Source organism: Tetrao urogallus, assembly GCF_951394365.1.
Source record: "Tetrao urogallus genome assembly, chromosome: 13".
In the NCBI taxonomy this organism is placed as follows: Eukaryota; Metazoa; Chordata; class Aves; order Galliformes; family Phasianidae; genus Tetrao; species Tetrao urogallus.
In genome coordinates, this window is record NC_136826.1 from 18,820,512 (window position 1) to 18,846,103 (window position 25,592).

A 25,592-nucleotide genomic window follows, 5' to 3' on the forward strand; every position below is an offset into this window, starting at 1 on the left:
TCACAGGTCAGTGTTGGCTGTCGGGATGAGCACAGCGGAGCAAACGCTGTTTGATGAGGGCCCCTTCGTGCACCCAGCTCGCTCCCCCCAGGCCTCGCGGCAGGACGCGGCCAGGGGCGGCTGCGCGGCGCTGCGCGGCTGAGCTGTGTGCTGGCACATGCACAGCAGGGCTCTGAGCTCCGCACGGAAGCTCTCATTCAGCCAGCAGTAAATGAAGGGATTGTAGCAGGTGCTGCTCATAGCAAACCAGTGCAGGGCAAAGTAGAGCGAGTTGTTGGTCTTGATGCCCAGGCTGGAGATGAGCACCACGTAGCAGTTGAGCGGAAACCAGCAGACAGCGAAGACCACCACAACCAGCACCAGCATCTTGATGCTCTTCTTCTTGTTCCTGTGGTGGGCGACGTACTGCTGCGTGGTGACGTCACCGATGGCATTGCGCAGCCACAGCTTCTTGGCCAGGCGCGTGTAGGTGGCAGTGATGACGAGCAGCGGCAGCAGGTAGAGGAGCAGGAAGGTGGACAGGTCCAGGTACTTCCAGACCAGCTCTGCAGGCTCAGGGAAATCTGGGAGGCATAGACTCCGCACGGTGGCTTCCCTTGAAAACAAGGGGGTGTGTGTGTAGCACATGGCCGTGCGAATGGGCGCTGCTCATTTGGCAAAACGTGCTGAGGTTTTTGCAGCCCCACTGACACAGCCTATGTGGTGCCAACAGGGAAGAGGCAGATATTGCTCATCTCAACTGATAAAGGTCAATCAGAGCTGTTTCCCTGAAAACCCTTTCCTCGTGCCCATCACCCTGAGGCTTATGCTCGTTTCTGCATGATTTTGCTGCCTTCTGCCCTAAGTTATTCTGTTATCCCAAAAAAAGAGAACCTGAGAAAGACAATGCAGAGCTCCCCCTCGAAAGCTGCAGCAGATTTTAATTCAGTGAGGCCCTCACATCCTCTTAGAACAACAAAAAGTTGCTCCTGAGGGCCTTTTTTTTTTTTTTTTTTTTTTTAAAACTTAAACTCTGTTTTAACTTCTGGAGACTAGATAAGACAAAACAAGGATGTTCATATCTGACAGATTAATTAAATACAACTCATCCATTCAATTCAGCACAACAGATCCATGCTCTGTTGGCACTTCTCACTGCACCCCCACACCACAGAGAACAGGAACACTGAGTGTTCCTGCAGACATCGAAAACAAAAATGCATTAAGAGAAAGGGACACTCACAGATCTATTTCCTGGTGATGTTTTCTCCTCTTCTTTCCTTGTGTCCCTGCCTCTTTCCTCTTGTTCCACTTTGCCCTTTTCAAACCTTGTCCTCTGTCCACTTGTCTCCATCAAGCTGCACTATTTGCTGCAGTATTGATTAATACCTGTAATATCATGTTCTCAGCTTTCGGAGTTGGCTTTTGTGCCACAAACAGAAGGTTAACTGGAAATGGGCAGCACTGAAGGTGCGTGCCGCAAGAGATGACGGAGGGCAAGGCAGGGCACAGCAAACCTGAGAACACGAGGACGTGGAGGACATGGAGGACCCAAGGCCACTCAGCAGGACACACAGCCACACATGGGCAGCACGGAGAGGCCACATGCCCACCGTGGCTCTGGGCACAGCTCTGAGCACGGCTGCAGCCTGGCTCCTGGCTAACATCCCAGGGAAGCAGCTCCTGCTGCTGTCAGCTCCCAGCTATGGGATCTATTGCTGGTGACATTACCACCAGCATTTTTACTGAATGGAAAACAGCGATGAAAATAACGTGTCCTGGAAGTCCTTATATTGCCAACTGCCCCGTGCCAGCTTGAGGCTGGGTTTCCTCTAGGCACACCGAAGGATGAGCACTGACAGGTGCAGTGAAAGAGATAGTGGCATTTGTTCATTCATAAGCAATTTGTTGGGTAATAGCCTGAGCGCAGCTGCAGAGCAGTGCGGGCACTAGAGTAACCCAGCACTCTGTTTACAAAGTCTGAGAGCTGAAGATCTCATATCCCCCTGCAAGACACCTCTTGGGCACATAAATCACAGCACAAGCAAGGAGGAGCTGTGGAAGCCCACGCTGCACTCCCGTTTGTGTAACCCATCCACAACCACTATAAAAAGCCATGCAAGGAGGTGAATGGGCCCCTACAGTCCTGATAGGAATGGCTGTGCTGCAGGAAGACATTCCAAGCCATGAGTGCCCTCAGCAGACAGCATGCAAAGGGGAAGATAAGAGTTTGGTTTTTGTTTCTTTACTTTCTTCCAGTACCTCAGAAGACTTCAGGTGGGTTTGAAGTTCCACCTCCCCTCCTCTCAATAAGTTTTCGTTGTGTTCAGCCCAGCAAGGAGCTCCCCGTGCTGCCAGGCAAGCGCAGCAGCACACCCAGACTTGCCACCCCTGCTGCAGCACTGCTCTGCTCATCAGCCCTGCACTGCAAGAAGAGAAGTAGTGTTTCTCTTCTGCTTCTCCAGCTAATGTAACACCGTGCAGAGCAGCCTCCTGCTTTGAGGAAGGTTCCCCTGCTGCACAAATCCAGAGATAAACACTGAGGAGCCACAATGCATGAATCAGCACATGAAGTCGGGGCTCAGGCCTGGCTGACTCAGAGGCACTCCTACCCCTCCCTGCCTTTCCTGCTCTGTACAAGTGCAGATGTACTGCAGATGTTTACACATGTCTTCCAAACCACAGCACCTGCTCTCTGTTTCCTCCCTGCCTGCACATGGGGCCACACAGACACGGTCCTTCTGGGACTACAGAGCTGACTGTGTGCTAAGGGACGAGAAATGGACCCTGGAGGAAGCCAGCCTCTGGGAGACAAACCCACCAGGCACAGAGAACCAGTGAGCGCCCCACAGTGCGGCTGCGCCTGGGTGAGGGGCTCAGCCTGATCGCCTCCTGGGAAAAGATGAAAACAAAGCAAGGTTCCACGCTCCTGCTGTGCGCCGAGGCTCTTCACCGCAGGCAAGCCTCTGCCATAGGAAATGAGATTTCATTGACACACAGAAATTCCACGGATGGCATCGAGTGCCGCAATGTCTCCCCACAGCTGGGACTCCTCCACCCCCACACTAAGAGCAGAAAGCTCACCTGTAGTTGTACTGGAAGAGCTTCTGGTAGATGGCATGGGGCAGGGAGAAGCAGGCAGCCAGCAGCCAGATCACAGCGATGCTCAGTGCTCCTTTTGTCAGAGACATCCTTTGCTTGAGTGGGTTCAGAATGACCTATAACACAGACTGCACGAGGCTCTTGTCTCATGGGAAAGCAAAGTCCTTCCACCAACGCACACATATATAACACATATGTATATATATATATGATTTAATGCTATTTAGAAAATAACAGCCATGATTAGGGGAAAGTCCTGCATATCAGAGTGACCTAGAAAATGGGAAACAGTTAATTTCTCAATCTGCTCAGAAGTGCTTTCAGATAAACTTTTTCCTCTATTTCTTTTCTGGGAGAATCATTTTCTTTAAATTTTGTAAAAATAAGTGGAAAAAAATAATCCTGTGCAAATTTCTTCACTTCTGGGTACGTCTTTCCATTCAGTATGAATTATGTAATGAAGCGTGGTTTGTTTGAGCTGAGCCCTCTGCCCATCTGGAGACATTAGCTTAGCCTTCATGAAGCTTCCTGAGTTAGATGAAAAGATTTCAGGAGCTTATAGAAGCTCAGCATATGAAAAATTCTGTTTTGGTAGAGGAAAGGAGAGCAAGTGCCTGATAGAAGCGCACAGCCTGGTCTACCTTCTCCTTCCTGTTCTCGCAATACACGGAGCGCTCGGTGCAGCAGGCAGGTGATGCAGTCTGGCAGCAGGCAGTGATGAGCAATGTCTTCTCACAGCTCCAACATGCCCCCCAGTATGCCCACAGCAGCCCCTCACCCTGCTGCTCCCCTTCATGCTGCTCCAGCATCAGTCCTGCAGTTACACTTCACCAACTGGGATTGCTTTTTACTGATGCAGAGAGCTGAGAACCTCTGCCACCTCAAAGCACCCTGCAGCTCAGTGGTGCAGCAAACAGCCAGTGCTGCTTGAGAACAGAACAAGCAGGGAATCAGGTCAGAATTTAAGGTCAGGATGTTAGATGTGTTTTACCAGTTTGACTTAGAAAGCTGAAAAGCTTGAAAATATCCCCTGCATAGCTGAACCACTGCTTTGCTTTTGATAGTGGCTCTGCTGCCTTTCAAGACCCCCACTGCAAACAAAACCATCACATCTATCAGCCATGCCATGGCAGCTTGCTTTAACCACCACAAACATAAAGTTCAGCTGGCATCGAAGGGGCTTGGGAGGAGCTGTGCAAAAAGATGTGGGAGAGCAGGGCCTCACCTGGTGCCTGTCCAGGGCGATGGCTGTCAGGGTGAGCGTGGAGACGTGCAGCGAGCAGTACTGCACAAAGCGGCTGACATGGCACATCGCCTTCCCAAAGATCCAGGTGCTGTTCACAAACCGAACCTGAGGAGAAAACAAAAGCCATCAGCAACCAAACTCCCAGGGAACACCATGGGCTGCACCTGACCTTGCTGCTGCCCTTTGGCTGCTGGGCAGCTCACCCAAAATCCACAAAGCAGCAATGTGGGATGTTGAAGCACCCTTACATAAGAGCTTATAAGTTAAAATATCGAGTTGAAATGAGTGGCGCTGTTGCAGCCCACCCAGCTTATCCATATAAATAGCATCTACAAACAGCAGTAATTACTTCTTTATTATACCAATAATTACATTTGGACAAAGTGGCCATGCCCTGCTCATCTGGAGGGCTTTCACTGAAGTCTTTACCTAGCTGCTCACTGTGAGGGACTTGGCTGTTTTTCCCCCAGCTACGACCAGCAGCCACATTGCTCTGAACCCTTGGATTTAAAGCTTGACTTTGCAGTCCTGCTGCATGCATATTAACGGTTCTGACAAACCCAGACATCCACTCTGCAATCCCCAAGCAGCTCTCCTGACCTGCAGCAGTTTGTCAGCACACCTAGAGAGACTTCAGAGTCCTTTAGGAAACAGAGTCCAACAGAGCCCAAGGGAGCCCACAGTTTGCTGGACGTTGCTTTACCTGTGCAGCAGAGCCATCCATTAGGCTTGGCTGTGTTGGGTTCACACCTCAGTTCTAGCACAGCAACCACCGGACTGCATATCTCTGGGGCGAGTGCCCCCAGCCAACAGGACTGCCCTGCGTGCCACCTACCAGAGTGAAGGGCGTGTTGAGCACTGTGATCATGATGTCAGACACAGCCAGGTTGACGATGAACAGGCTGGTGGCCGAGTGCATCCTCTTGTTCTTCAGCACCACATGGCACACCAGCACGTTCCCAAAGAGAGACATGATGATAATCACTGAGTACGCCACGATCAGGAGAGCCTTCACAGTTGGTTTCTGGGATTCTGGCTCGTATCGAGCCAGCTCCGCAAACTTCTCCCACTCCACAATGCGGCTGTCTGTCCAGTTGAAGGTGGTCCTGTTGGTTGCTTGGTAGATGGACATGAGTTTGGTCAAGGAATAGTAACGGTCAAACTCCTCAAGATAAGCTGCTATCTGTGCCTGGTGGGATGGAAGCAGCACATGAGGCATGGTGGGTGAACCCAGGTCGTTGCTCAGCTGCCAACCGGGCTGCCGACACAGCAGTGGTCCACCAGCCACACCTGCTCAGCTCTCTGGGAAGCTGGTGAAGATGCAGCTGGCACCGCGAGCAATGCCTGTAGGTGCACAGCCTCAAAGGTGCAACGGGCTCCCAGGGAGCAGCACCACGGAGAACTTACAGCAGAGGCCTCTGAACAGGGCTGGTTTGGGACTGTGCACTCCCAACTCCTCCGCATACCAGGAGCTGCAATAGCTCCACAGGTGGGCTGGAGAGATCAACTCATTATTACACAGAGCACATGTAGGAATGGGCATTTGTCAGGTTGTTTTTATTCATTCTCAGATGAGTGCACTTTTCCTCCAACTTTCAGGGAAGGATGTTCTGGTGCTGCTCTCATCCCATACTTCAGAACAGTTGTTTCTTTTCTGCTGAAAGATTAAACAAGTTCATTTAGGGTGTCATTTTTGAGATCGCAGCTAGCTGTTGTATGCACCTAACCCCAGCAATTACCCTGGAGTTGTTCAGAACTTGAAAAATCACATCAGAAGTTAACTTCAGTCTATCTCATACTAAAACAAAAAAAAAAAAAAAAAAAAAAAAAAAAAAAAACAAAAAAAACAAAAAAAAACCCACAAAAACAGCTAAATTCTGTTCAGTTTCATTTCCAGTGAGAAAGCAATCTGCCCAGCAAAGGCACTCAGCAGTAAAGAGGTACACAGGTCAAAAAACACCCTCACAGCATATACAAACCAGCACAAAGCATCAGAAAACTCATCAGGCATAAAAATCACTACTTTCTCACCTCTCAACCTCCTTTTCTCATTTTTAGGTATTTCTGGTGATTTCAGATTGATCTTTTGTTGTTAGGAACTTAAGAAGCACTCATACCATTACATCCAGCTATGCAGCACACAGGAGGAGAAAGTTGTTTGGAAAGCATCAGGATTTCAGCAAGGAGATGCCTTGTTTTTGTGCCCCATGGCTGTGTACACAAATAGTGATCTCGTATGGAGGGCAGGATTAAGAAGCAGCATTCTCAGAGCTGCAGAAACTCACCAAGATGTCAGGAGGCCGCAATGCTCACCCAGCAATGCGAGCATCCAGAACTGCACCCACCTGGGTGGATGCCCACTGGGGTGCTGAAGGGCCCATAGTGAGGACCCCGTGCTATCACCCCAGGGAGCTGAGCCAGCCCAAAATCAAACAAGGGGCGTTCCCAGCTGCTGACCTGGCCGACCTCATGGCTTATTTCTCCCAAGAGAGGCTCAGGAACAGGAGAGCTTAAGGAGATGATGGAGCTGGGACCTGATTTTCCAGCATGGAACTCCTTAGGAATTTCTGTATCAGTCAAACATGGCTGAAGCAATTGTTGGAGCTCGGCACTGGCTGCAGCCTCAAGCAGAGCAAAGGTGCAGCAGGGACAGCATCCTGCTTTCCTGGGGAGGTGCACGCACTCTGCACCACGGTTTAATACAACAAGCGTTCAGCTTTATAACTCCAAGTAACCCGAAGGATCAGAGAGGGAAATTCCACCCTGCTCAGCCTTCCCCCGCCCTTCTGCCCCGGGTGCCTGCAGGCGGCCGCAGCACCCACGGCTCCAGCTCAGCCCTTTCTGTTGCAGAAGCGCTCACCTTTCATCACAAAGAATTTAAAGGCACCTCAGCGACAACCGTCTGTACGATCTGAACTCTAAACACAAACCAACGCTTCACCCCCCGAACCGAGCAAGCCTCTAGGGAAGAGCACGCTGGGCGCAAAGCGCGAGTTAAACGCGGTTTCCCAACAGACTCCAAATAACAGAGGGAGAAAAACTCCCCGCCCCTTACCGGCTGTGCCGCCGCCGGCAGCTCCGGCTCGGACCCCCTCGGGCTCGAAGCTCCGCCGGACCCGCGCAGCGCGGAGCCGCCGCGCCCCACACGTGCAGCCCGGGTGCAGCTCCGCGCCCCGCTGCGCTCCTCTGGCTTTAGCGGAGATCGGCGCTCGGAGGCAGAGCCCGACGGCGCGCTCCGTGCCGGGCTGTCGGAGCGGTCGGAGCACGGCGGGGAGCGCGATTCGTCCGCGGGTGTGCGTGAGGTTCATGAGAAAGCAGCGCCGCGGCTCGGGGAGCGCTCTCATGTATCGCCGCGCCGTCGGTGCGCACGTGCCTCGCGGGCAGGTCAGGCAGAGTGAAGCTTCCCGCACGGAGCGCTGTGGGAACGCTCCGCTGCGGCTCCCGCGCAGAAGGGGGGAGCGTAGGTCGCTCAGAACGTTGTGCCTCCTATTGCTACAATCAGAAATGTTAACGTGGTGGAAAGGTGATATAGGAGTGAAACAGCAAAAGGGGTTAACGCGGATGGGACGGTGTTACAAAGGGAAAGCGCTCACCCGTCTCCAAAAATCTCGGCTCACGAGGAAACTCTACAAGAGGGAATCTCCACCCAGAGATCCTTCCCCGGTGGGGGTCACCTCTTCCATGAGGTCTGTGAGAGGTGCAGCCAGTCTCCACCCTTCCTGTCACACAGCTGAATCTCCTTCACCTGCGCTCCCAGGGCTGACCGGGTCCTTCCCCCAGGCGATCCACCAGTGGTTCAGGCCCAAACTCAACAGTTCCCATACACCTACCTATTTCCATGGAAACTCCAACAAATACAAAAGTGAAATAACGCTATTTGAGAGAGAAAGTTCTCAGTTGCAAAATACTGTTTTTCAACGTAGTCACCACCGTTAAGTGTGTGTTTTCACCAGCAGTGAGCAAAAGCTGCATAACATGCTTATAAATATCTGCACCAGTGGAGGTGAGCTGCTGTCACCTGCTGAAATGCACCACCCGCTCCTCGCTGTGCTCACATGCACTGTTTGGTCTCCGTAAATGCTCAGCAAGGTGAATGGCAATTGGTGCCATCTTTTCTGCATAGAAAAATTCCGTGCCGACCATTTGCTCCGTATGTACTTCTATGTCAGACACCGTTTTGTCAGACCACCTTTCTGCTGCCATGGATCACACAGCAACAAAATGTGATGGAATATCAATGGGAAGGTTCAGCTTCTGCTGCCAACTCTCACCAGCGTCCACCTCTGACCAACATAATAATATAGGAGCCATTTCTTTGGTAGCAGCCCTCATGGTCCACAAACTTCATTCTCTCATTGTAAAAGGGTGGAATAGAGCAGACAGGATGCTCAGTGCATGCAGTGAAATGGTCACATCTCTTCGGATACAGGCTGTTCGCCAGTTCTTGTGAAAAAAAAAGAACAGGATTCTTTTCTTCTAGTTCTGAGACATTTGGATGATCTCAAAAGTCATCAGCAGGAGCAGGAAGGACACGTTGGCCACCCATCCATGTGGGCTGCCCACACACACACCCCTGATACAGAGGATGGAAGTCTGATCTCCACAGATTAATTCCCAGAACAGCAGGTGAAGAAAGTCAGTGCCTACGGCACCTTTCTGACGGGGCAGTGCTGTGAAGGCCGGCTGGAGGCTCAGTGGAGATCTCTGTGCATTTCACGGGGCTCTGGATCCTCCCAGGTGCGTAGAGCCCTGCGGCGCCCTGTGGGCATGGAGCCCTGCAGCATCCCTGGGGCACACAGCATCTGCATATATGGGGTAATGCAATTAACAGAGAACAAAAATCACAGCAAGCACAACAATCTCCAACCTTGAAATCTTGAAGTGGGGCTTTTAGTGGAATTTCAGCCCTGATGGATTCTTCTTAAATAAGCACTCTTCCCGGGCCTGAATCCTTCTTGGCAGATGCAGACACAGCCTCACAAGAAACAAAGGTGATTTTGGTCTCAGACACAGATATTGGAAGATACGTGTTTGAACTGGAGATAGCAGTCATTTCAATTTCCACCATGAGAAGCTCACACCTTATTAAAAAGAAGAAAGGTTTTGGATTCTGTCCTCCTCCCATCTCCTCTGTGGCTGTGGCTCTGTCTGCAGCCACTTTCCCTCTGCACAGGGGAACCCAGCCCATGTCTCCTTCCCAGAGTGGGGTGTCCTGAGTTACCGTGTGGTTGGAGTTGCCCACAGCCACATAACCTCTATCAAAGCACGCAGACAGTGATGAACCTTTTCACAATTGCACACTTCTGCAGTTCAGGCACCTGGTGCAGCTGGTGCTGCGTCTGCCAGAGGCTTTTGGAGAAACCAGTGAAAATCTTTGCAAATAATAATAAATAGCAGAGGCACTGCTCTGAAATGGGAATCCTCCCCATAGGAGGGAAGAGACAGCCTTGGGATGGATGTTTCCTGGGGTCTAAGTGCTGCCCACCCCAAACCTGTGACAAACCTCCAGTTGCTCTCAGCAGGAGAGGAGTGAAGTCTGTACTTACTGTACCTTCTTGCCTGAGGCACGTAAGGACATTCTGCACAACAAGTGATCTTGTAGGCCTCTTTTTCTTTTTTTTCCTCTGAAGTCATTTCCATCTGGACTACGAGATTCCTTGCATCTGAAGAGCCATTGCCTTATTCTGTCTATAAGCCTGTGTGTGCTTCATGTCTTGCCCAATGTGGTGTTGGCTTTATACTGCCAGCACATTCAGAAATTAGAGCAATGAGCTTAATCAGATCCTCAGCAGGATCTCAGACACATTATCTTTCTTCAGATGCAAAGGATTTATTTACAGGTATGCATTAGAACCTCCTGAAACATTCAGAATGAAACTCAGTGCAGTCCCATCCCTGCATCCTATCTTCCTTTCACAGTAATCCCCACTGACCCTCAGCTGTGTTTGGTCCCTGCATGCAGACAGGTGAGCAGAGATGGAGGGCAGCCCACTGTGCTGAAATCAGCTGAAATCAGGCTGTTTTAACACAACTCACACCAACAACAAGTGCTGTGCCATGGCTTCCAGGCTCCCGCCTGGCAGATGTGCAGCAGATCTGGGTGCTGCCCACTGTGCCTGCATGGCAGTTCCCCCACATCCATCCCTCAACTGTCCAGGTGTGCTGGGAGAGCAGCGCCTGAGCTGTGGAAGAAAATTGTTCAGGGTTTTCTGTGTTGATTTCCTTCAGCAAAATGCAAGTTGCCCACGTGTCTGGGGAGGCTTTGCAGCTGAAGATGTTAAAGGCATTCAGTATTTTTCCTTTGGGTGTCTTTCTGTTAAATGCCAGAAGGTTAATTTGTCTCCTGAAGGGTTGGGAGCTCTCTGGAGAAATGCAGAGATGATGCACAGACATGAAACCAGAGGCATTGTAAGTTCGGAGCCACAAGAAAGCTCCTTTGCTCTCAGATATTGATATTTATTGCCATCATTATGTTTTGAGGTACAGAAGGTGAAGCCGATGCCCTGCAATACCTTTTGCCATGCATGGCACCCACAGGCACAGCTCAGTGTGTGCAGCTGCTCACCTTTCCCTCATGTGATGCGTGTAAAGCCAGCTCGAGTGCACACAGGGCAGCCAAGGTCTGAATTCATAACTTCTGAACTGCACCAGGCTGCTCCCATCAACCCCGTGCCCTCAGAGCTCAGCTCTCTGCCACGGCTGTGAGCCTCCCTCCATAGAGCTGAGTGGAGCTGTGCCAACCTGGGCTAAAGATAAGGATACTATGGGATTAGGCAGTGGTGAGACAGGTTAGTTTTACCCTACTGATGAGGTGTTGCTGCTCTAGTAATGCACATCATAAGCCAGTGGGTGGAGGGATAAGATCCATAAGAATGGCTTCAATGGGAGGAACAAGAAGAAGGCAACAGTGCAATTGCAATTGCGTTTTGCAATTTTTTTTTTTTGTCCTTTTTATCCGTTACAATCACACGGACTGCCATCAGCTGTGCACTCCGTCCCCACCTGACAGCTGGCCGCACGGTTTCCATGCAGAATGAAGGCAGCAGAGAGCAATGAGAGCAGCAACTCCTGCCGGCACCTTTGTGGCAGCTGAGGGCACAGCAGCACACCGCAGCCCTGGCGATGGGAGGAGCAGAGCCCGGCACTTCTGACGTTTTCCTTTGCAGTGGTAAAGCTGCGGCTCCCGCAGCCTCCAAGCCTTTCACAGCCCTGATTGAGTCCTTCCTCCTAACAGGTGTTGGAATACAGGACGGAAAAAGAAACCAAATCCACTTTTCCTTAACAGAAAACTCACTGCTAACAGAAATGGAAAAGGTCAGCGAATACATTTACTTCCTCATCTACAGGAACACATTTTACTTTTTGGTGCGCAGTGTGTGAAAATGCAGTAACATAAGTGAGAAACACCCGAGTCCATTGTGAGACCACGCAGCAGCACTGAGCAGCGCACTTCTTCCTGCACCCACACGGAGCCCTGCTGCCTTAGTGGAAGGCTCAGAGCTCATTCCCCATTCAGTCCTGAGCACAAGCCCTGAACACAAGTCTGCCTGCAAACACCCTGCTGGTCCAAGCCTGCAGAGCTGCAGCTGTGCAGGAAAACTTTGTTAAGGGGATCCATCCGTCTGGATCTCCTCCTGCCCCCCAGGGCTCCTCCTGGATTAATCTGAGCATGCAGGTCTTGTCCAGCCCAGAGCTCAGGTCCCACCCATTCTCCTTCCAGTTTTCATCCCTGCCCCAGCTGAACCTGTTAGGAAACCTAACACAAATAAAGTCCCCTCTGCTTTTCTCTCTCCCATCTGACGCATTTACTATCAAGTGGCCCTGGGATCAGGTGGATTCATCTTTCAAGCATATTTTCTTTTTTTATGACTATGCTGAGCCTGGAATTTAAATGCATGTTAGTGTTCTGTGTTTTCTCTTGCACCAATTAGCCCGGCAAGCACAGAAGCCAAATCTTTCCTGCAGGTGCATAGATGGCCTCAAAGGAGAAACGCCATGAACCTCTCCTTACTTTGTTCTCTTTGTTAGTTTAAGAGTATGAACAATTAAAACTGAAGAGGTCTTTCCTTTTCATACAGAAAATGTATTCCAAAAGCAGGGCCTGGCGAGAAATTTTCCTCATTCTATTCAGTTTGGCTGTGTTAATGAACAGAGTATAATCTAAGTGAAAAGCTGACAGCCCATCCAGGTTGCTGTGGTCACTGCTGCTGCTGAGGAGGAGGAACACCCAGCACTGACCTACACTGAGCTAAGGAACTGAACACTAAAATCCTCCTGTTAGGAAAAGTCATCTCTTGTCAACATTGGAGATCTCAAACGAGAGCACAGAAAAACTTCTGGGCTATTGTCCTCTGTTTATTTTTGCAGCCTAAGCTGCCACTCTGATTCAGGAATAGTGTTTATCTATCCCAAAAGAGAAAATGGTGCAGAAGAGTCTGTTACAGCTACATGGGGCTGCGAACAAAGACAGGCCAATATGCTGCTTTGCCTGCATTTAAAGCAATCATAAATGGACAGCCTCCCCACATGCAAGGAGCAGCTCATCGTCAGAAAGATGTGCTGAGGCTGCAGGGAGTTCCAAGGCAGCAGCATCTCCATACACAGCTCTGCATACAGCAGAGGGCCCCAGGAAATGTGGGGCTCTCTCCTTGTGAGTGCAGCTGAGAGTAACACCTGAAGGGCTGAACTCTCATCGGCTCAGAAACAGTGCTTTCAAGCACCACCACACAGCACCTTCTTTCTGAGCAGTGCAGACCGTTTATTGAGACAGAGCCTCAATAGCTGCTGAGGGCAGCAGAGGCACAAAGGGCGGCTCTGGGCACTGCAGCAGAGCCCCACAGCACACAACTCCCACAGTGCAGCTGCGGGGCTCAGAGGAGTCAGAACTGTGGCACAGCCTCGTCACCGGCAGAGGGGTGAGACAGCATGGAAAGATTCATAGGAGGGAGAAACCACTTCATGGTTTCAGAAAGCAGATGAGAACAAGCTGTTATCCTTATGCGGGGAGCAGACTAGGCCTTCAGGTGCAAACTGAAGGTTTAACTCCTACTGAAACGCCAGAGCACTTTGAGATGTGGGGACTAGAACTTTCAGCTGCATCACTGTGAAAAACAGCCACTGCATGGTACAAATGAGAACCCATTTCCAAAGGTGTAAATCGGACTCCACTGAGCCCCAGGCTGCTCTCTTTAAGCTCCTCCTGCTATTGAAGCTCCTTAAAGAATGGGATAATTCTCTTTACTTCACGTTATGCATTGTTGACAGATTTACAGACTTCAGGCCATGAAGGACTTAATGGGTACCCAGGAACTCTTGGGTAACATATAACCTGTCCCATTTTCTATGCCCGTGGCAAAGTGCCCTGCAGTTTCCTGCTGGAATGCTGCTAAAATAGAAGGGAAATTTTTTCCTCGTGAATCAGCACAACCGGTATCTTATGCTTGTTTTATCTGGCCGAGTAATTTCTGCCTGGGAGGGAGAAAATTGTAGTCCTGTGAAACATCCATGGCCAAACATCAGCAGACCCCAGTGGGTGACTCTGGGTGACTTGGAAACCAAATATCGAGACCGTTTCTAACTTCCCCTTCTATCTCCCAGCTCTTGGTTAGACATTGCTGACCGCTGAGCTGCACAGAGCATCCCTGCAGCCGCAGGGCAGCAGCGCACCGAGTGCCGCCGGTGCCGCATCGCCGCCTAATCGCACCGCTGCCCTCCGTGCTGCGGTTCGGTGACCGTGGGCAGAGCCCATTCCTTGCAAAGGGACGCTGCTGTTGTGTCTGCACGGCTCCGAAGGCTCTGCGCACCGATCTGCCTGGGATCAGCAGGCCGAGGGGTGGATGGCAGCGTCGGGCCGCGGTGCGCCGGGACGGCCGGCACGGCTCGGCTCTGGTACGGCTCCGTGCGCGGCGCTCGGCTCCGGGTGGGACGGGGCCTTTCTTCTCTGCCTCTGCGGAGGATCTGGCAGGGTCTGAAGGACAGAACCGTTTGTTATCTTTCAAAGGGAGCGAAAGGAAATGTTTTCCTACAGCACAAAGGGTAAGGTCGGCACCCGGCTGATTAACGCGATTGGAATCTCCTCCCCCGTCTGCCTCGGGAGCAGCGCTCTGTAGCGGCGGTGCGGGGCTCCGCGCAGAGCTGCAGGGGCAGCGCGGCCAAAGTTCCGGCACGGCACGGCTCCGGCCGCACGCTCGGGCGGCGGCCGCTGGTGCAACACGGGGGCGCAAAGGAGAGGCCAGGCCGAGCCGTGGGGGATTGCTCAGGGTTTTCTCCATGCCGCCGAGCGGGCGGTGCTGCGCTCCGTGCTGCGCTCCCTACGGCCGAGCCGTGAACCAGTGGAGTTTGTTCCGGCTTTGCATCCAGAGCCAAAACTGGGAGAAAAGCCCAAGCGGACGTAAGAAGCGTTTTGTTACTTCTGCCGCCCTGGCGCCAGCTCGGAGGTTCGCAGGGAGTCTCACAGTGCGTGAGATCTCCGAAATCCGGTCACTCGCAGTCACTTTCACAGAGAGCTGCGGGTTCCGTGCGAAGAGGGGCCGTAACAGCCCGGCCGGTGGAAGCTCAAAGTTTTCACAACGCTGCTGCGTGCCGACACCGCGCGAAGCCGCGGACCTGCGGGGAGCAGCTCGTTCCGACCCCCCGTGCCGCTGTCACCGCCCCGTCCCTCCTGCGCAGAGCTCGATGTCCGCCCGCCCCTCCCTCCCACCGGGAGCCCCGCGGTGCCGTCCGACCTCAGCCTCTCCGCGGCGTTTACGTGAAAGGTCGGCATCTGACTCATGACTCCAATGCGGTGGTATTTTTGGCTGTGTTTTAATCATTTTCCCCTCTATGTCTCATGCGCTGCCTGCGAGAACTTCTTGGCCTCCCAATTATGGTGAAAGTGGGCGATTAGCGATAGACGAACTCAGGAACTATTTTGGAATGATTGGCAAACTCCGAATGCAGTCCAACAGTACGAATTGCTCATTTATCATCTCCACTCTGGTGCTGTGTGTATCCCGACGATGGAATAAATATTGGACCAGCCGTCCCACGCTGTGGCTGGAGGGCAGAAAGCACGAGAGCTCACATTTGTCTGCTATGAATTTTTACCTTAATATTAAATTTGCCAATGCAAAAAGAACGGACAAATCCCACTCATCACTAGACATTAACTTGAGGACTCCTTTCCATTTACAGTGAAAGAACGAGCACTTTCCTGTACCCTGAAGACAACCCCATGCTCTTGCTGCTTCAGCTATAGGCATTCCAGTCCAGATCACATGAACTCCCACATGTCTCTGACATCTAATTCGTGTTCCCCAGTCTAGACCCATCATGCCCAGCTATTTCACTCCTGAGACCGCAGCAATTTAAAAAATGTGTTTCCTCTGCAGCACTTTTCTCTTATCCTAACATTGTCTCTTCTGCCTCGTTATTCAGCACGTGTTAATTCATACCCAGCACTCTTGTGAAACAGAGGCATTTCTACCATTAACTTCAGTTTACGGGAAGGGGAGAAATTCAATGATTTGCTGAAGGTACAGAGGTAGAACCAGACAACAAGGGAGCACGAGCTGCAGGTCCATCCACCTGCATCCCATCCTTCTCTGAGCAGCCAATAGAGCTCCACACTGCACTGTGCTCACATCTCACCTTCTATATTTCCACACAACCTTTTAAAACAAATTCTGCGGCCATTCGAGTGTCATAACAGTAAGAGAACTCGTCCTTCCCTCCCTCTTCTGCCAGGCAGACCCACAGTAACGTTTGAAGTGAAAGAAGCCTTCCATCAGCTTGAAGACGCCGTTTTGTGTTCAGCCACGCTGTGGGGCTCCACCTCCCACATGTCCGGTGTGGAGCCAGCCGGTACCCGCACAGCTCTGCCCCCAGCAGGGCTTTGTGCTCCCGGGGAGCAGCTGTGAGCACTGAGCAGCACGCCGAGGTGCAGCGATAACGTCGTTCCCCAACACCAGCACGGCTCTGACATGCAGAGGCGGTATCTGCCGGCTTCCCAGAAGTGAAGCTTTCTCAGCTGTTTTTATTTTTGCTGAGTGACGTGTTGGACAAATAGGAGCAGTTCGCTGTGCCCCAGCTGTCACAGGGCCGAGTTGCACAGAGCTGCCGACTGTGCTTGATGCTGGAACAAACAAGTGCTGCCTCTCTGCACTCAGCGCGTATCTGTGCTGGATGCTGCATATACTGGAAACGCGTATCAGCTCATAGAGGCCTGGATTGGCAAAAGGCAGAACCCAGGTTGAGGAGGTGTCAGTAAGGGTGTTTCTGAAGATCTGCACAAGCTCAGTCGGCAAAGAACAATAACCCTGAAAAACTGTTTGTACAACGCTTTGATTTGTACCCATAGGATGCTGTAGTCTTCAGATGCAACCAGAAGACAAAGCAGAGCGCATGCAGCAGGTTGGGGCACACACTTCTCTGATATAAACATCACATCTTATTAATTCAGACTTGAAGCGAACTGTCACATTTCACAACAAGGTCACTTCTTTCCTTCCCTGCTTCTCATTTGAGTTTGGATGTTATTTTTCTGTTGAATTTTGCACTGTCGTTTTGATGCGCGTTTATTGTTCCAAGAAATGTATCAGAGCTTCCTTGCAGCACGAGGTATGACTTCATTTGATCAACTGACTGAAGGCTGAGTGGAATTCATGACACTTCTGATAGTCAGCACTCACTGGTGAGGAACAGGCTGGGCTGCGGTCAGTGCCTGGCCCACGTCTGGAACAGTGAGGCCCAGAAAACATCGGAGTGCTTTTCTGGGTCTCACATCTACCAACGCGGCAAAGAACTTGAGATACCTTGTAGTTAACCGAAGACCCTGAGCCGCAGTGAAAGGAAGGTCTGTGCCGGCACCTTCAGGCCGTAGAGCCCGAGGGGAAGCAGAGCCTCCACCGCCCGTCCCCCCCAGCCAGGTGCGCAGACCACAGGCTCGGTTCGGCAGCGCCCCCGCAGCGACCTCGGTGCGGCGGCCCGCAGCGCCACCTGGCGGTCATGGCGGGGAGGTGACACCGAGCGGAGGGCGAGAGGGGAGGCGGCCGCGCTCGAGTAGCGGAGCACCTGAAGATCTTCGGGATGATTTTCAGTTTCCACGAAGTAGAAAAGCATTCCTCTGGAGCGCCTGTGCCTCAGACGCGGTCTTCCTGCGTGGGTAGATGCTGAAGAACCCTCTTCAGGGAAGTGAATCACGCAGCTCCAGCCCACCGGGGTCAGAAGGAGACCATCCCACAGAGAACTGCCCCCCAAGTGCCAGGTGAAGGATGTAATGGCACGCTCTTGGGACAAGCAGAGGCACAAGGACGGCTCCATCTCTGCCTGCGGATACCCACGTGCCCGGTGGGATCTCACCTGACCGAGCCCCCAGCACACTCTGGTGGGAGGAAACTCCCTTTGTCCTCATTCAAGTTACCAACTTGCTAAGCACGCTGCCTCTTTGCAAAGCAAAGGGGAAAAACATGGGAGAAACTAGCACTACTGGAAGCAACCAGAAAAGCATCTTCGATCACTGGAGTTTTTTGGGGTGTGCTCCTGCTGCCCCAGTACTCCCTCAAGATGGATGGAGGCACGTGCAGAAGGGTGGCAGGCAGTTACTCTCCTCGCCCTTTAAGCCTTGATCTGAAATGTAATACTTCAGGAATATCATGGCTTAAACAATTTTAGTCAGTGAGTCAGTTCAGGATTAGCAGCCCACAGAGGGAGGGTAGTCACTCTCCCTCGTAAATCAGCAACCAACAAGCTCTTTCCTTTGATGAATGTTGTTTTAAAGACAACACTCTTATTAGCTCCAAGAACACTGCCCATTAATCTTGGCAAAGGAACACTGCATCCTCCTCCCCCCATAGCTTTGTTCCTGGGACTACTGACAGCCTCACCCAGAGAGAAAAGAGGGACAGGGCAGAGGAGACCAAAAGTGCTGAGGTGCCAACAGTCACGTGGAGAGGCAAAGGCCATCACAGGCAGTCACCCCAGATAATGGGATGTAGCACATAAGTGCTTGTGAGGCTTCCAGATCTAAAATGCTTAGGAGACAACCAAACCTCTGCCTGCCTTTGAGCTTGCCTGATTTTGGAAGAGGGAGTGGGAGAGGATCTGTGCCAAGAGTGGTTCCAAATCTGGGTAACATTTGTCCAGCTTATTGATTGTCACAGAAGTTCTGTTTTCATATGAACCACACTTCTTTTCATTGACTTTTGCTGTTTTACCAGTAATTCACTCCTTCACCACTTAACTGAGCTCTGCAGTTTGACCACAACTCTGTGCCTGCAGTGATCTCAGCAGAGATGTGCTGGTGGAGGGTGGCAGTTAAATAAGCCATGGCAGCAGGCAAAGCTGCTGAGGAACAGAGAAGCTCCTTACACCTGGTTTGCATTTCATGTTTTGGAAAATTGAGAAAAAAATCTGTGATCATCCACTCTGGAGAGGGGTGATTTATTTTGGTGATGCCATTGGAGAGCCTCTGGGTCTGATTCTGAGCAGAAAAATGTCCCAGACACTCTCTGATTATTTATTCTCACTTGCAAGGCATCATGGAAGGGCGGTAACAGAAACAGCTGCCAAAATGTGATCCAATCCCATATAAGATCCTCAACCGGATTTGTTTGTGATCTAACGACTGGTCCCTGAAACCCTGGGGAAGGTCTGCCCCTCTTACACACTGTCTATGAGGGTCCTGTATTTCAAATGAGGCTTGCACACCTATACACATATAAACACAAACACACACACAGGCACACCCCCATTTTCAAGGGTGCAGGGGGGTCGGCTGTTCTCTCTAAAACCATGCTACGTTTTGTGGAACCAAAGAGACCAATGCTGCTCTACGGTGGATTTGGAGCACAGGGAGGATCCCATGCCCGGGTTGGAAGCACTCAGAAGCGCCTTTCAGCCCTGCCTGGCAGCTGCTCAGCCTCCCACTGAACGACGCTGCCCAGATGTTCTGCTCCCGCTGTGATGTGAGCAGTAAAGGAACGCTGGTGACTCACAGCATCATTTCTATTTATTCCTCATGGGCTTCTTGCCACCTTAATATTGTCTCAGCTCACACGAACAAGAACGCTTATTTGGAACAGCTCTGTTCTTATAAACTCTTTATTCCTTCTTCCTGGAAACCCTTTTTTTTGCCTTCTCTCCAGACGCTCTATGAGACCCTTTTCTACACTACACTTCATTAGAAAAGTGGCCAGTGAGATGCCAGAGTAGCTTTTAAAACTCACAGCCAGCGCTCATTTTTAGACTTCCCATTTACTCAGAAGGTTGAGGGCCCCATTGACAACACAGCTTAGTGTTGCTTCAGACCATTCCCTTATCCTTACTGAAATATAAAGATTTGTTGTAACTTGATAACATGACGGAAAGTACAGCAGTAATAGCAGGGTGGCAAAGCCTTTAGCTGCAGCAAATGAGAACAAGCCAAAATGGTACAGCTGTGGATGCAGAAACAAATGAAAAAGCTCTGCTTACCTTTGGACGGTCTCAGATCTCCAGCAAGACACCCTCACCTCCACTGCCAACCCTTAAATGAGGTCCGTGCAGGGGTGGATCCTGACTCCATCCCTTCCATCACTCTGTACATTGCTTGCACCTGAGCTCCCCTGTGCTGGCCCTGCCATCACTGTGCTCCATCACTGCTTCAGGCCATGACTGAGCATTGCCACCACATTTGTAAATCAGCAAAATACATTACGAAAGGAAAAGTAAACCTGGGGCCAGAATGCCCTAATAAGAGAACGGTGGGACTCCGCGTGAAAGGTGAACACTTCACTCTGCACTGACTTAGCTGGAGAGAAGCTGGAAGTATCTCCTCAGGTAGCCCCAAAGAGGCCATGATAACAAGGAGGGAGACCAGAAGGAAGAAGAAGATTCAGTTCATTTAAGAAATGTTGGGCCATGGGGAAAGTGGGACTGGCATTTATATACACACACAGTAATTACTGCGGAGCTGAGCACATCTCTGTGAGTTTCCTGGAGCGAGGATATAAGGCAGGGCACGTTGCTAGGTACTTTGCTTCAGGAGCTGCTGTTAAAGGCCAAAGAGATTCAGCGAATTAAGGAAAGGAAAAATCATACTTTGTCACAGTAGTGACCATATCAACAGTCAGACTGCAAAACTGCAAAGAGTAAAACAGATTAAAATCCTTCCAGGAAGAAACAGACATTCTGGGGCAAAGCTGAGCTTCGTTTCTCTTCTGTTCAAAGAGGAACCACAGCTGAAGTAAAAAAAACCTTCCAGTCTTAGCCATGAGCTGTGCAGGCAGGAGCCATCTCCCCTTGGGACAGCAGCATCCACCCCCCTCCTGCTCCAGCTTTTGTTCCCCACACCCTAGCAAGGCAAAGCAAAGGGGGAAAGGTGGCATCCTTGCAACCCCCAAGCTTTGCACAGTTTTGGGCACCAGAGGAGCACAGTACACCCAACCCTGGGCACAGCTGACATCTCCCATGGATTCTGCACCAGGGAGGTGAAAGAACAGTTCTGGGACGCGGGCAGAGCTTTTCCTTCCCATGAAGCTCTGCCTTCAGCCTCTGTGCTCTGAAGCACCACTCTGCACAATCAGAGCAGCTGGGCTGAATGGCTCGGCGCAATCTTGTTTTGCCAATACTTCATCTGAATATATCAACTTTTGATGACCTTCCTCTCTGTGTTCCTAAGTACCAACACTGCAAGTTATGTGACAGGAGCTGGCAGCGTGCCTTAAAGCAGCTTTCCGGGATGTCATTTCAACTCGAGATAATGGAAAGCTCTAAGTATTTTTAATAACACCCCGTAATTTTTTTTTTCTTCCAGATAGAAATGATGAAGGAGAGGAAAATAAAAACAAAATGCATGAGGAATGTGCGCTTTTTTCTTACATTACATTTCTGCTGAAAGCTGTGAAGATTTCTGTGCCTTATGAAATGCTGAAACTTTCTCTCTTGTGTTGATGTAGCAAAGGAGCCCAACAGGTGAAGGGTGAGATCCAAACCCAAGCTGCAAACTCGGAGCAGCTGTGCTGCTCCTCTTTGCCCATCAGTACAGCATCCCTCTGAGACAGAAACACGTCTGTGGGAGGAGAGGGAAGAGCGGATGGCACAGAAGGGCAGCATTCAGTACTTCAAACACTCCCAGAACTTTTGCAAACATGAGGCAGTTGCTCTCAATATTGAAGGTGTGTAGATGTTAGTGAGGTGTGGATGTGATTTTTGCTGTGCTGCTTCAGAGGAGTTTTACCGCAGCATTAATTCAAAGGAGATGAAATTTATGTCTTCAGCTGTCAGCTGCTAAAACAGTGGAAAATGGGGCTTTGCTGGGTGTGGTAAGGGGAGCAGGGTAAGGGTGAGTTTGTGCCCCTCATTCTGCTCCTCCTGAGGCAGCCCGGCCTCCAGCCTGCAGCATCACCCGTCCCCTCCTCTGATGAGAGACGTTGCTCTGCTTTTCATTCCTCCACAGAAGTTTCTTTGAAAGGGTAGGTAACAGCAGGACAAGGGGAAATGGTTTGAAGTTGAGGGAGAGAAGATTGAGGTTGGATGTCAGGGGGAAGTTCTTCGCTATGAGAGTGGTGAGGTGCTGGAACAGCTGCCCAGAGAGGCTGTGGATGCCCCGTCCATCCCTGGAGGTGTTCAAGGCCAGGTCGGACGGGGCCCTGGGCAGCCTGGGCTGCTGTGAAATGGGGAGGTTGGTGGCCCTGCGTGTGGCAGGGGGTGGGAGATTTGTGATCCTTGAGGTCCCTTCCAACCCGGGCCATTCTGTGATTCTGTGATTCTTTAGTTACCCCTTTTTTTCAATGGTTCCCAGCAGACGAGGACCATAACTGTTCAGATCCTTTCTACACAACGTTCTCAGCATCGTTTCCTATGACAGGGAACTGAGGGAAGCAAACCTTGTGTACACTGGGCTTTCCGTATGAAAAATATGGAGTCTTACGATGTTAAGCCTGATGTGGAGGACATAGAAGAAGAGTGGACAAAAGTCCATTCATGAGAAGAAATGGAGAAAAAAGATAGCACAAAGCAGCCTTCAGAGCAGCAATCAGACTTTGGCAGACACTGAAAGAGGAAAAATACGTGTGGGATTTCTGTTTGTTTTAACATCCCCAGGGCGACTGTTTTGCAATCCCTGGGTTTTGTGTATACTTGGTTGCAATATTCTTACTAGCAAATAGTCATAATCTGGAAAGGAGAGGCACCGTCAGAGGACAAAGGCCGATGTTGTCAATGTTTGGATCAACTTCACTGGAGCTTTGTCACCTACCTTGTGGTTTTCTGGAAGGGCCCAAAGGTTTGGATTCAATGAATCAGTGTTCCTTGGCTCTGAGCTTTGGCTGAGCACTGCAACTGAGACGTCAGGTCTATTTTTAGCTGTATGAATAGCGAAGAACCCTTTTGGAGTGGGTCCTAAAATGCCCTGAGACTCAACAAGAATGCGACAGTGGCGCTCAGCAGAGCTTGCTTGCAAGAGGTTTGTTTGTTCATTTGCACAGTACCTTTTTATCCCAGTATTTGCACTGAGTCACATTTCCTCTGCCCACTGTTTCCTTGTAAAATGTAGTATAATAATGAGGTACTCTTTTGCTAACTTAGCATTCAGCGCAGGTCCAGGAAGTTAAGCCTTCCTATTGATTGTTTTCTATGGTCAGGAGCACAAAAGGGGCTCTGCCGAAGTCTGCCTGCCAGCCCAGCTCGCTGAGATCCATCAGCGAAGTGTGTTTGGAACGTAATTGCTTCACTTCCTTTGCAGACCCGCGCTACCGCTGCTGAGAGCTCGGGTCCCATTGTAGTTATCTGGCTGGGTGCATTAGGAGCTCGCAGCCAGGATACCTTATCTTATTTATTTTAATGCGTCCTTTTAACTTCGATACAGAACTCCTCACACACGCTTTATGTCTGAGGCCCCGCAGATCAGTGCCAGGGCAGCGCTGCAAGGCCACAGCCCCGGCGTTGAGGAGCGATCGGAGCCGAGCGCAGTACGGACGCGGACACGGCTGCCACGGCGCGGGGTTCCGAGCGGCGTTCGAGCTCATACCGCACTTCTGAAGCCTAATCACGTTCCGACGTGGTTTTTTAAATTCTCTGAGAAGTCTTTCACTCACCCTATTACAGAGGTACAGAAAAAGCGGCACTCGATAAAGATGTCTGGGTGCACGACAGCCTCACCGCTTCCCGTTCGCAGCAGCCCGCACTGACCGCACCCCCGGGCCGCGGGTCGGGGCTGCGCGGCGCTGCGCCCGTGGGAGGGGAGCGCGCGGACGGAGCCGCTCCGCTGAGGGGGGAGAGCGGCTCTGCGCCCAGCCCACACGCGGTGTCACGGCGCCCTCTAGTGGCCGCGCGCGGCAGTGCGGTGTAGCGGCGCCCCCTGGCGGCCACGCACGGCGCCGTCCCGCCGCTCCCCGCAGCGCCCGATGGCGCGTGGATTTCTGCGATGTATTTTCTTTGCTCTGCTCCTGCTCTTTTCCTCCCGTGGAAAACAAGAGGACTGACAACCAATATCGCGTCCTGATAAGAAAAAATATGTTGATTTTGAGTACAACTCTTTCAACAAGATAGCTCACAATGCAGGGCGCTGGGACTGATCAGATGAGCCAGTTTGGATTTAGCCAGCAGCGTTTGCAGCAGAGCAATACTGAGCTCTGCCAGCTCCTAGGCAGCTCAGCCTACCCATGTTGGCTGAGAAAGAGCAGAAAAATCATGGAATCACAGAACCATTACGGTTGAAAAAGCTTTCTCAGATCACCAAGCCCAAGCCACCCGCCCCTGCCCACTAACCGTGTCCCCAGTTGCCACATTCCACAATTTTGGAACACCTCCAGGGACAGCGAGTGACTCCACCACTCCTTGGACAGTCTGTTCCTGTGCCTCATCACTCTTTCAGAGAAGAAATGTTTCCTAATACCCAACCTTGCACAGTGTGAGCCATTGTCTCTCATTGTAAAGCAAGAAAGCAGGAGCTGAAGGGTAGCTCACTTTGCTGTGAGCTGGCGAAGGCAGAAAATGATATAGCCTAGACCAACACCTTATTTTAGAGATGTGAAATGGGATGAGCCACATTACTTCCATCTGCTGCCAGGCATCCTGCTGTCAGGTCTAGGCAGCTTTTGACAGCCTGCTGGACAGACCACCGGCCAGGGTGGGTGCTTGGGCTGCTCAGAACCCATCAGGAGACAGCAACCACCTGTCCCCATCACCTGAAAAGATACTGCAGGGTAAAGCCATGGCAGCTGCATAAGCCACACTCTCTGAGCTCATCAGGAGGTATTTGAAATGCTGATGTGGGAAAATGGCCCTTACAGGGGGCACTGACCGGAAGGAAAGGCTGGGAGTATCGCAGAGCACCTGCAGAAGTGCTTTCTGGGCCGTGAGAGATGCAGCAAATGCTACACTAACAGCATCGAATGGTAACTGAAAACAGCATTTAGGACACGTGCAGTGCTGCACGAAGAGCTTTGACTGTCAGAGTACTCTCTAATTGGGTTTTGGTTCTCAAGAACACACATCTTTGGATTTTGCATTAAAGGATAATGGTGGAGGAAGCAGTTCCAGCACGCACTGAGATGAGGTCAGAAGGACAAGTTACACGGAGAGCCGAGCCCAGCTCATCCTTCCTGGGTACCTCATTCAGGAGACACAGAAGAGCCTTCCTGACCCCACCTGGGTCATTTCCTACAAGCCCATTAAAGCAGGAGGGAAGCCAGTGCAAAACAAAAGCTCTGTAAAAAGGAGGAGAGTTCACTTCTCACTCCGCTTTCACTGAAAGAGTGAGAAAATTTCTTCTTGAGATGCTTTTAGAATGGGAGACAAAAGTCCTTCCAATCACTGCAGATCTGTTTAAACACTTACAAAGATGTTGACCTGATATTAGGTGAGTTCCTCTGTGCCGAGGCTCTGCCAGTAAGTGCACACAGGTTTCCCTGGGAACACTTGTTGTTGCTGCTTGATGATGTTGGCTGTTGTGTTTCTCGGTGGCTGTGATTGAGAACAGCTCATTAATTCTTAGTTTCTCAGCTCTGGTTTTTATGGAATTTTTCACATAGATGAGACCTGCTTAATTTTCAGTATTTAGTGTAATACTTCCCTTGGGGATTAAGGTGCAAAGTGAGATTTGAATTAGCAAAACATAGAAAAGTTTCTTGAAGCCACAGACCATTCAGTAACGTTTGAATTGGCAGCTACACACACTGGGCAAACAGTTTTTCTCCCTTGAAACATCTGCTCTATGCCTCATCAAAATGTTCTGGGATAAATCAAATAAAACCACAGAGGTTTCAGGATTTTAGCAAATGGACGGAGGCACGAGCTGAAAGAGTGG

At 50.9% G+C, this 25,592-nt stretch overlaps 1 protein-coding gene across 1 annotated transcript; it reads right to left on the reverse strand.

Moving 5' to 3' along the window:
• Positions 1 to 5,492, reverse strand: LOC306951261 (G-protein coupled receptor 83-like; the record flags this gene model as incomplete). The annotated part of the gene is made up of 4 exons (XM_079541720.1): positions 5,163 to 5,492; positions 4,307 to 4,432; positions 3,064 to 3,197; positions 1 to 595 (listed from the first exon to the last, which is right to left on the reverse strand). The coding sequence occupies exons 1-4, from the start codon at positions 5,457 to 5,459 to the stop codon at positions 1 to 3; spliced, it is 1,152 nt and encodes a 383-aa protein (XP_079397846.1). The 5' UTR covers positions 5,460 to 5,492.
• Between the last annotated feature and the right edge of the window lie 20,100 nt (positions 5,493 to 25,592).